This window comes from Neurospora tetrasperma (assembly GCF_000213175.1).
Source record: "Neurospora tetrasperma FGSC 2508 unplaced genomic scaffold NEUTE1scaffold_2, whole genome shotgun sequence".
Classification (NCBI taxonomy): domain Eukaryota; kingdom Fungi; phylum Ascomycota; class Sordariomycetes; order Sordariales; family Sordariaceae; genus Neurospora; species Neurospora tetrasperma.
The window spans coordinates 2,289,462-2,299,654 of record NW_009799100.1 but is presented as its reverse complement, the minus strand read 5'-3'; the positions used below and the strand labels follow the sequence as shown (position 1 = coordinate 2,299,654).

The following is a 10,193-nucleotide window of genomic DNA, read 5'->3' as shown; positions in this document are numbered from 1 at the left end:
GCCTGGTCGAGACCATTGTCGAATTTCGGCTGAAGCCAGTGATTGAGCTTCGGGGAATAAAAGTAAAGGCGCTACATACCTTCAGATCAACACCATGAAATATCGGACGATTGGGGCAGCCAGGCATCTCAGCTGTACCTCTAACTAAGTAGGCAAAAGTCGTGAGCTGAGGTTGGATTGTTGTCGAAAGTTGTGGCTTGCTGCTGCTGCACCTTCTCCGGCACACCTGCCCCTGACAGCCGGTTTCCTTCCGTTCTGGGACAGGCTTGATCAATGACAGCGCCTTGACGCGGGTTGTGACGCACAAACTGGGAAGGCACAGAACATATGGTTTAGCTTTGGAGCCGGAAAGAGCAAACAAACGGCGGAGGTTACCTCTCCAGTACGCAAGGAGACGCGCCCGGGTTGTGAAAGTGGAAAGAAGCGCACTGGGCTGGCCATGTTACTATGTCTGACGAAGCTTGTTCTCCAGACAGCGAGTTGCCTCAGCCCATCATCTTCTTCAGCCACGGACATTCATTCAGTAGTCACGAGGTTCCAAATTGGCAAGCTCAGGGTCCGATGCTCTTCTCGGCCCGTTTGCAGACCCTCGACATCTCGACCCTTACCGGACACGGAATATTGTGAAGATCAAGATCAAACCCCCCATCTCACACATCTTGCCGTCGACAGCGGAGGGATCGGCCATCCTCGACATCATTTTACAGCCCTCGTCGCATCCTTGCTCGTTGTTCTCAGCGACCCGCTGTGCAGTAAGTGCAGTGCATGCACAAATTCCGCAACTGGGTCGATTCGGTTGACTACATCAACATGGGGACCCAATATGGCTGCGGTATACACCTGGTAGATTGACAAGGTAAGGTATGCCTAGTAGCCAGCCGGGGTGGCTCGTGGGTGCTTGCTGGACCATTGCAACCGTACACAGCCAGGGCCGCATGCACTGGACAACCGCCATCTTGCATGGGGCGGATATACTTCCCGGGTGCTGACGACCATATTGACTTCCCGGCGCTGGTCCTGATGGGATCGGCCGCCGACAGACACGCTGATACCTGAAAAAGCGGCGACGCGAGACATGCTTCTTCGCGCATTATTCCGTGTTCTGGTCTTGGAACTTGTCTCGACTCTTGTTCCCCCAGGTTCTTGCTCCTCCACTTCCTTCTCCCCCAAGGCGGAGACGAAGCCGCCCAGTGCTGTCGTTCTGCGCTAGGACGGTTTCACTGCTCATGATGGCTGCCAGTCATGACAGTCTCAGGTTGACTGGGTGGGTAGGTCGACGTCGATATTAGCCGTGCGAGCGAGAGGACTAAACTTGACCGGAGCTGTCCACCAAGTACCAAGCGCATGGCAACAAGCCTCTAGTGTAGAATAGAGAGAGGTAGGAGTCTGCGAGCCAAGCAGTACCCAAACAGCACCACCATGGAGCACCACCCAGATGGGTTGCATCAAAACAAGTACCACAACCCTTTCCCTCTTCCCTGCTGCCGGGACTGGACCTGGGACCGGCGGCCACTGTTCTTGACACCCCGGGCCCAATCCATCATCATCCATCCACCAAATTCGCGTGTACCTTGGCCGTTTGGCTACCCTGCAACTTCAGAAAAGAAGTTGGGTATGGCATGGGAGAGACAAGGGCGGCTTGCTGGCGTTGCAGCCTCCCCTGCCTATTCTACCCTTCGATTTGCAACGACCCATTCACGGTTACTGGTCAGGGTACCTTGACCTACGCCTATCCATCCATGGTCCATCTTGGCTCCATCTCAATTGCGCCGTTGCTAACAAGTTGCACAAAAACCACCTGGTGCCACTGACACCAGATCTTTGTCGACTGACTGCCCTGGCCGCCAACTACTTACGGGCGCGATATCCCAGCAACAAAAAGGCCGACCTTAAACAAGACCCAAAAACACAAAATCACGCCTTCCACCGGCTGTTAGTCTCAACTGGTTCGACCTCTATTCCTCTTGTCGTTCACGCCAGAGGCCCCAAGGAACGCGCCGTTTCGGTCTGCAGCCCCCCGACAACGACGAGTCAACGACCTCCTCGCATCCAACAACCCAACTCGCACGAAACACTGCATACAGTGCCACTGGCGCCCCAAAGATTCACTGAACCAGAATCATCTGCATCATCTTTGTCCAACCCAACGGCCTGGCAGTCTGTGCTTGTCGTCTTCACTGGCCGTATAGCTTGCCTCGTCGACGCTGATAAAGGCTTCAACAGGACAACAGCCTTGGCGTTCAAGCTCCAGAGGCCCAGGGCCTTCGCTATCACTCTATCAGCCATCTTATCCCGCAACCAGATATCTTTCTGTCCGGTTCACTCAGACCAGTCTTTCAAAACTTGCGTGTAGATTCGAGAGGCACTGGCACGGACAAGAAGCAACCGGAACCCCAAATACGACCCCTTGCGCCAAACACAAAACTGCGCATATTGCATTCGGGAATGTCCGCTGTCAACTTGGTACTTGAATTTTTTTCGGTTCCTCGTCTAGTCCGTAAGGTCTTCGCTGATCGGATCCCGGTGCCGTCTTTGACGTAGAGACGGTCGGGATATCTAATCCCTTCTGTCACCTTGACACAAATCCCTCCATGCAACCTTTGAGTCAGAGGCCTGACGTCCTCCGCAACACTCTCGGCAAACGCCGGGGAATTACCGACCTGGCTCAATTTGCTCTCGACCTCAACTGGGTCAGGGCAGACTCGAAGAGCACTACTCGCTCGGAGAGCTACCCTTCTCCGCCCATGTCAGGGTCCCCACCGTTTCCCCCGAAAGCAAGCCAAGCGGCCGCCGAAAGACGTCAGAGCGTATACCAGGCGACAACTCGAGATGGCTATCGAGAGATTGCAGTCACCCACGGAGGTGAAGGACTTCAGTCTGGGGCCTTGACTCACACACGCCCATTTCTTCCAAATCCGCCACAAGGCATGTCGTACGAGTATCAGCGCGCAGAGCCATCGATGACAAGACCGCATCTCTACGATGCACCACATGGTACAACAACCCTTCAGCCTTCTTTCCCGCCGATTGCTGGACCAGGCAGTACAGGAGGTCCTTTGCCTGGTCCGCTGCCCCATTCCACGGCTCTGTATCATCCTGGGCACGATTCTCACCCGCAGACGTCACCCAAGCCTCAAAGGAAGACGAAAGGCCATGTGGCATCTGCATGCGTGCCCTGCAAAAGAGCCCACCTCAGGTTAGTTGGTCCGATATTACCGGAGATGATCAGGGTTGCCGGAGGTTGAGTGCTAATGACTTGATAGATGTGATGGTATGTGAGATTTTTCTTCTTCCCGAGATACCTCTTCCAGATACCACGACTTTCGAAGGAATGACCCTCCGAATGGGTTACGTGAGTTGTGAAAACCCGCGATTATAATCAGTGAGACGGCTAGCTTGAAAAAGCTCGATCGCTTGCTAGCGCAGTGTTCCACGAGTTTGTGATGGATCAGAGCTTTGCCAGTGTTGGCGTCTCGGGACCTTGGGAGAGAGATGCAGCAGCGGGAATCCAGCGTGTCGATATTTCGACAAAAAACAAACTGTGTTCAAGCGAACCTCCCTTTCCTTTCCTTTGCCCAACTTCTCGATCAGGGCTGTGGGGCGCTTCAAATAAATAACAGATTGTTGGCTTGTACTTCACCCGCGTCAGGACTTCACTAACTGATTGCAGCACGGCGTCCATGTTCGAGGTGCTCCAGTAGCGGCAAAGATGACGCATGCATCGACGTTCAACACAAGAAACGTGGCCGCCCACGGTTGCGAGATGATAGAGCGGATATAAAATACGACAGTGCAAGGTTTGGTGTTCCATCGGATGGGATGAGAAGGCCGTTGTCATCTCAATATCATTCTGGTTCTTCGTCAACCCTTACGTTCGACGACGCCCTTCGCCGAACACAGTCATTCCGCGTCCTCAAATCACAGCCGCCCGACTCCGCCATGTCGCGATTCGCCGAAAGAGGCTCAGCGCATGATTCGAACGTTTTCCTCGCGCCCTTGACTATGCCAATTAAACCTCCCGAGCCAGTGGCCTATTTGACAGTCGATCTTCAAGTTGGAAAAGCATCGAAGACATTCATGGATGCGATCGGAAGAGTGTCTGTTCATGGCCTCAGACTCGCTGATTTGGTTGTGGGGCATGATCGAGAGAAGGTAGCGTATATCCAGCGACAGATGGTGGACCAACAAAGGAGAAACGAACCAAACTATCTTCCACCTATTTTCGGAAAAGCAGAGGAAGAAAGGGTCATGGACATGTTGAGCTTCTCCTTGGAGGAAATCTCAAAATACCCGCTGGACAGACAAGATATCCTCACCTTCCTGGGACAAGATGGACTACCGCGGCAGCTGTCACTTCGGACTGCATTGTCCAAGCGAGACTCCATATACTATGTCGTTCTGCTGCTGATGAGCCCGGTGCGACCGTTTAATTATTCTGAGTCCCCACCTAGTATCAGAGAGACGACTCGGTCATACCAGCCATACACGCAACGGCCACCCGTCGCGACAGATCTTGGTCTCCGGCATTCGCGACCTGCCAATAACGAATATGGAGAAGGAGCACATGTGCCGGCCGCCCCACCGCCGCCACGAAGTATGACGGGATTTGGGGCGAACGTGCCATCGGCATATATCTCGTCGCCACGCAGAACGGAATACTCCAATGCGATGCCGCCTTTTCAAATCCCAAGGAGCGAGTTGATTTCGCCAAGCCGACCTGATCCGTTGCCAGCGTTTCAGCTACCGCCGATACGCAATCACCAACCGAATGCTGTTCAACTGCAGGAGGTGCAATACCGAAACCGGGAGGAACGGGCGCGATTCGATATTGGCGGTTTGCTCGACCATCCCAATCCAGCTGAGCACGCCCGCCGATAGACAACGTGTAAGCTACGTTCTCATTGATGAGAACAGAGCTGGGCTGCGATGGGTGAAGGGTTTTATGATGACACCCTGATATATTGGGGATGGTACTTCTTCGGTCGCGTTTCAGAGTGTTTCTTGGAAAAAGAATTTAATTGGCTTTCTCTTGGTTTTGGGCATTTTCTTCTCGTTTGTGTTTCCTGTTTTTGTTTTCTCCCCCTCAGTATCCCATGTCAACGTGTGCCGCCTGCATCAAGACTATACCGATGTAAAGCTTGCACATGGTTCCTTGGTTGGGCTGGTTGTCGCTGAGTTTTCCAAGCATGTTGTCTCCTGCCGGTTGATGTTATCCTCGATACGCATATCGTCTATGTTCTTCCTGCATTATCCTCTGATTTTGGGCTCGGCGAGGTCCTGGCGTTCGTTTTTGGCTTCCGGTTATACCCAAAGCTTCTGCGTGTTATGATTTGGAACCGATGTGGTTCGTGTACTGCAATTGGTGGCTTGACGGCTATTGACGCTGTGCGGATATTTCCATCAATAACGGCGAGTCCGAAATTGATTCTTTCGCACCAGTTTGATGTTACGTCGTTGCATGGGGAGAAGTCCTATTTAATACTATGCGTGGATTGAAGAAAACGGAACCCGCTCGCTTTTTGCCATTCGAGGATGTTATAAGGCAACGGGGGCCGATGATCAAACCAGACACGAGGTTGCGCCGATTGACGGTTTGAGGTTCAGCGGTGCGGTAAATCAAGGTGGACGTCTCATTGTTCAGCCTGGACTGACCATTGCGTGATGTCCGCGTAATGACACCATGATAGGAGGGGAAAAAAAAAGGAAAAAAGGCACTGAGATAGGTAGGTGAAAGTCAACCGACGTTAGATTAAAGTTTCGGGGTCAAAGGAGCAAGGGCTGCGGTAAGCGTGATTCGGGCAAACTGGCCAGAGAGCAAACAACAGGAACAGCCCAACAAAGAAACCCAAACGTCCTTCCGATGTTCAAGCAACGAAGCTTGCTTCGGGAGCCGCAGCAACACAAAAAAGTACACAGACGCATGCCACGCACACGGTCATGTTACCTAGGCGGTGGCTCCTACAGTACAGCCCGAAGACAATACCGTTTCAGTTTCACGGACTTTGACCATGGCATATGCCCGTTCTTCTTCTTCCGAAACACAAGCCACCAAGCTCTGAACATTCGCATTAATAAGCTTAAAGGGCACACGGGAACGGTCTCTTATTTCAGTTTGCATTTGACCTATTTGAATTGACTAATATAAGCTAAGGTGACTATTCGGCTCATTCCTCTCACCAACGACGTTCAATATTATCTACACTGATAAAACGACAACTTTGTACATAAATACAATAGGTGGCAGTAGAAACTACCCTTAATTCAGAAGTCCCATCTTGATGCGCAGTATGGATCGATGGTCAGGAATACATGCACGCTGACGGCGCGCAATTACACAGTAACCTAGGTAATCCGTACAGGCTCCAGGATGTCAAGAGCCAATTGCTATCTGGCGGGTGTCTGTTAGCACCCTATCATGATCTCACACAATCTTTCACAAAAGCCCAATAGTTACCTAACTCCCTCCGCATAGGCATAGAAATTGGTGTCAGTACCTATTTCCACACCTAACATTAGGTTATTCCAACATTCACCGATCTGTACGTACTACACTTGGGTAGGTACCTCGCCGCAGCGAGGCCAAGTCTACACCCTGTTGCATAGGATTGCACCCGCTGCGAACATCCCTCATTCATTGGTTTGTCCAACTGAAGCACGGGCAACCTAATTAATCTCGGAGAAAATCCCACCCTTCGGGAATTTTTCTTTCTCTCTCTCTCTTTCTCTCTCCCTCACACACACTTCTTACGCTGCTTTAAGGGTCTGGTAGAGTTAGGTAAGATAAGCCTCGTTAGGTAAAGCGGGATAAGGCGGGGTAGTGTACATTACTGTACTCAACTTGAAACACCACATCACCTTGGTGCTTGTGCCTAGCTATTCAGATTACCTAGTTGGCATCACCGTCAACAAAAGATATAGTATAGCTATGAAACTGAAAGAGTCCAGGCGATGCGGCGGTTGTTTTTCTTTGAGTGTAGAGTCTGGGATTGGATCGTTAAATAGCAAATTGGTACGTCGAAAGCTGATATGATATGGTTTGATTCAGACAGTGCCACCTCTGGTCAATAGCAACTTGCCAGATAGCTACGTATCTTGTAACGAAGATGACTTTGATGGCAGAAAATGGGTTCATTGCGGCATACCTTAATATTGATTTGACAATGAGGATAAGACGTGCCGGCCCAGCTGATTCGAGGTACTTCTGGGAAGAAAATATTCCCATCTTGTGTACGTAAAAGTATGGCTTCACCAGATGCCCCTAGCAGTCAGTCCACCTTGATCGTTTCGTGACATGCTGCGCAGCGGATATAGATTCGAGAAATCACGATTTTATATGTATTTCTCGTATTTCTTTATTGCCCCCTTCCCTGTTGTCCCTTTCTCTCTGAAGCCCCAGCTTTCTTATCACGCAACTCATACTTGTCTTCGTCCTGATTTCTTTTCCTTTCTCTACGCCAACCAGCCCGTCGCCATCACATGACTCCTATATCCATCCGCCTTTTGAGAATATGCCTGTACTGTCCGCGCCCCCGTTATTCCGCATACCCAGGTTGATCTGGACACGGAAACTAAAAATTAGATACACCATTACCCCTTGGTATCCGACTGTTATGTTGATGAACTTTGGTTTCGTCGATTGCCGAACCAGGGGGGGACTTCGGGCGCTGGATTCGCGGCCTGGGTTCTAATTGATGTGAGCCTCCGATTTAAGCTCTTGTCTGCTTGCAGCCGCTGTAGAGTAACTCTTAATGTCTCCCTGTACTTGCCGACATTTCCTGAATGCTCCAGAGAAGATATATAGGTCGCACGGAAACCTCCGTCTACTTTGGTGATATTCCTGGATGCATCATGGCGTCAGTTGCGCGTACTTCATCGGGAATACGAGGACTCGGGTGTAAGGATCCAGGACCAGGTGATGCTGAAGGCGGCAAACCATGGTGGAAACCGTCTCTATGGCCACTGCCATTTCCGTTGTCAGTGCCCTTCCCTTTGTCGTTGTGGTTGTTGTGGTTGTTGTTGTTGTTGTTGTTGTTGTTGTTGTTGTTGTTGTTGTTGTTGTTGTTGTTGTTGTTGTTGTTGTTGTTGTTGTTGTTGTTGTTGTTGTTGTCCTCATTTTCATCGCAATTGCCGTTGCGATTGCGGATTAACAAATCCCTGACCTCCTCATGGCGCGTGATGACTTCTCGTCGGATGTTTCGAGACATATTGTTGATCATGCCGAGCATTATGTGGAGTTGGACCTCGATGTCCTCGAGGGTAGCGTGGGTCTTGAGCTTGCTGATTTGGAGCTGGGACCGAAACCGGTATTGGATCCCTCCGTTAAAGTCAAGGAGGAAGGGGCAGCTACCTGTTGTTAAAGCTTGGAAGAGGGTGAGGGCAAAGACGAGGGGTCCTGCTGAACTTGTGTCTGCTGCGCGGCCGAGATATTGATTGGACCCCATTCGACCAGCTACTGCCGTTGTTGTAGCTGTTCCTCCGCTTTCTGCGTGATCGAGACATCGATGCACCCCCACTCGACCAGCTGAGGTACCGACGCCTTGAGGACTATTTGTTTGGTTCGTAAGGCCTATGCCAAGTTGAACTTGCATGGGTAGAGGAAAAAAGAAAACACAAGATCATCAACCAGAAGTTACATCAATGCTGTTGGTCACTGCATAGAATCATGAAGCAGGCGGCTTTCTCAGGTGCCTTGCTCTGAGTTTGTTTCCGCATGCTCATGCTGTTCAGGCAGTGCGGTTGTTTGTCTGCGTTGTTGCCGACTGGTCTGTCTTTTCGTGGACGACCTTATCGGTAGAATGACTCTAGTATGCCCTTCTATAGTCGGTATTGTGGTCTCAGCACGAGTGAAAGCTACCGGATCGCCGTGCACATTGATCTCTTTTTGTCTGGTAGGTAAGGATTCAATGGCTGCTTTACTCCCAGTGGGTGCCATCTGTTCTAATTCTTCGATAAGCCTGTCTCTTTTTGCTAGGGGTTCGATGTCTGTGAGCGCCCCATCATGTGGACGTTTAAGGCTGTGGCTGACGGGTACTGAAGCAGTGGTGACGAGATGGGTATCGTAGGAATGAATAAGATCTCTCAGTAGGTCATCACGAAGTGGTGGCTCGCTACTATGCGATGAAACAGATGGTGATGGCGGGCCCGTCCGAGATAATCTCTCTTTGACAGGATCGACAGTTATCCGTGTTGGATCTCGTACCGAGGGGGTCAACGGTCGTTTTGTTCCTGATAGGCTCTGTGTTCTGCTAAATGGTCAGAAACGAAACCTAGCCAGAGGGATAATGAAGTCAGCATACGCACCTGGTACTTCCATTGTCCGCATGGACTTGAACAGAGGAGCCTGCATCACTCGGAGTGGATCCCAGAGAAAACGACCAAGCAGATTCCGGTGATTGTTTCTCAACCATCTTTAGGTATGAAGTTTGATATTGAGTTTACTTTTCGTATGACTTGTCGAAGATGAAATGAATTGGTGATGCTGATGGCGTCGACATGACAAAGGCAGGAAATAGCTGCTATATCCCTCCCCACCGAGTTTGGCAAGATATTCACCTCTGCGCTGAGAAGAGCCCTCCGGGAAGCCTCGAAAAGGATGGGGCGGGAGCGTGGCTTCCAGCCCTTGAGCAGGGGTCCCGATGAAGCCAGAGCGAAAGAGGGTGGCATGCAAGACACTGTACCTCGTTGATATCAGGAATAAAAGTGACGGGAGGAACTCGAGAAGGCCAGAAAAGAGAAAGAGATACAATCATAGGCTAGACATGATATCTTCCTGCGATTCTGGGGCGCAAAGTAATGTGTTTGTCACTTGACAAAATCAGTGACATCAGTCCCAATGGAAGCCTGGCTTTGGAGACCTCCGAGCCCCGGCCGCAGAGGCAGATCCGGCACAGAATGAGATATTCCATGACCGGAGAAGGTGATGGCCTTTCCGAGAAGTTGTGGCTCAGTCGAGCTGAATTGAGGTCGGACAGGCACCAGATACGTAGAGCAAAATGTGGATGTTCCGTCAATTTGCAAGGTGTCGTGCTTTGTAAACGAAGGCGAGTATCCGTGGTCGTGAACCGCATCGCAGAAGCCAAATATGTAGACTCGTAACCTCAACCCCATACTAGCCATAGACATGGCGGGGTGAAGTGGAAAGGTCCCGCATTTCTTTGAATGATTGAGGCGATCTTCAAGTTTGCAATGTTCGT

At 50.9% G+C, this 10,193-nt stretch overlaps 3 protein-coding genes across 3 annotated transcripts; 1 reads left to right on the top strand and 2 right to left on the bottom strand.

The window, feature by feature from the left end:
- Positions 1-2,591: 2,591 nt before the first annotated feature.
- On the top strand, positions 2,592-4,878 carry NEUTE1DRAFT_145192 (uncharacterized protein; the record flags this gene model as incomplete). Its single annotated transcript, XM_009851085.1, has 3 exons — positions 2,592-3,196; positions 3,264-3,271; positions 3,671-4,878. 3 exons carry the CDS (start codon positions 2,592-2,594, stop codon positions 4,876-4,878), a joined length of 1,821 nt encoding a protein of 606 aa, XP_009849387.1.
- Positions 4,879-7,820: 2,942 nt separating this feature from the next.
- On the bottom strand, positions 7,821-8,441 carry NEUTE1DRAFT_136179 (uncharacterized protein; the record flags this gene model as incomplete). The annotated part of the gene is made up of 1 exon (XM_009851084.1): positions 7,821-8,441. The coding sequence occupies one exon, from the start codon at positions 8,439-8,441 to the stop codon at positions 7,821-7,823; it is 621 nt and encodes a 206-aa protein (XP_009849386.1).
- Positions 8,442-8,449: 8 nt separating this feature from the next.
- Positions 8,450-10,122, bottom strand: NEUTE1DRAFT_99297 (uncharacterized protein; the record flags this gene model as incomplete). The annotated part of the gene is made up of 6 exons (XM_009851083.1): positions 8,450-8,544; positions 8,842-9,014; positions 9,301-9,407; positions 9,532-9,609; position 9,671; positions 9,806-10,122. 6 exons carry the CDS (start codon positions 10,120-10,122, stop codon positions 8,450-8,452), a joined length of 771 nt encoding a protein of 256 aa, XP_009849385.1.
- Positions 10,123-10,193: the final 71 nt, after the last annotated feature.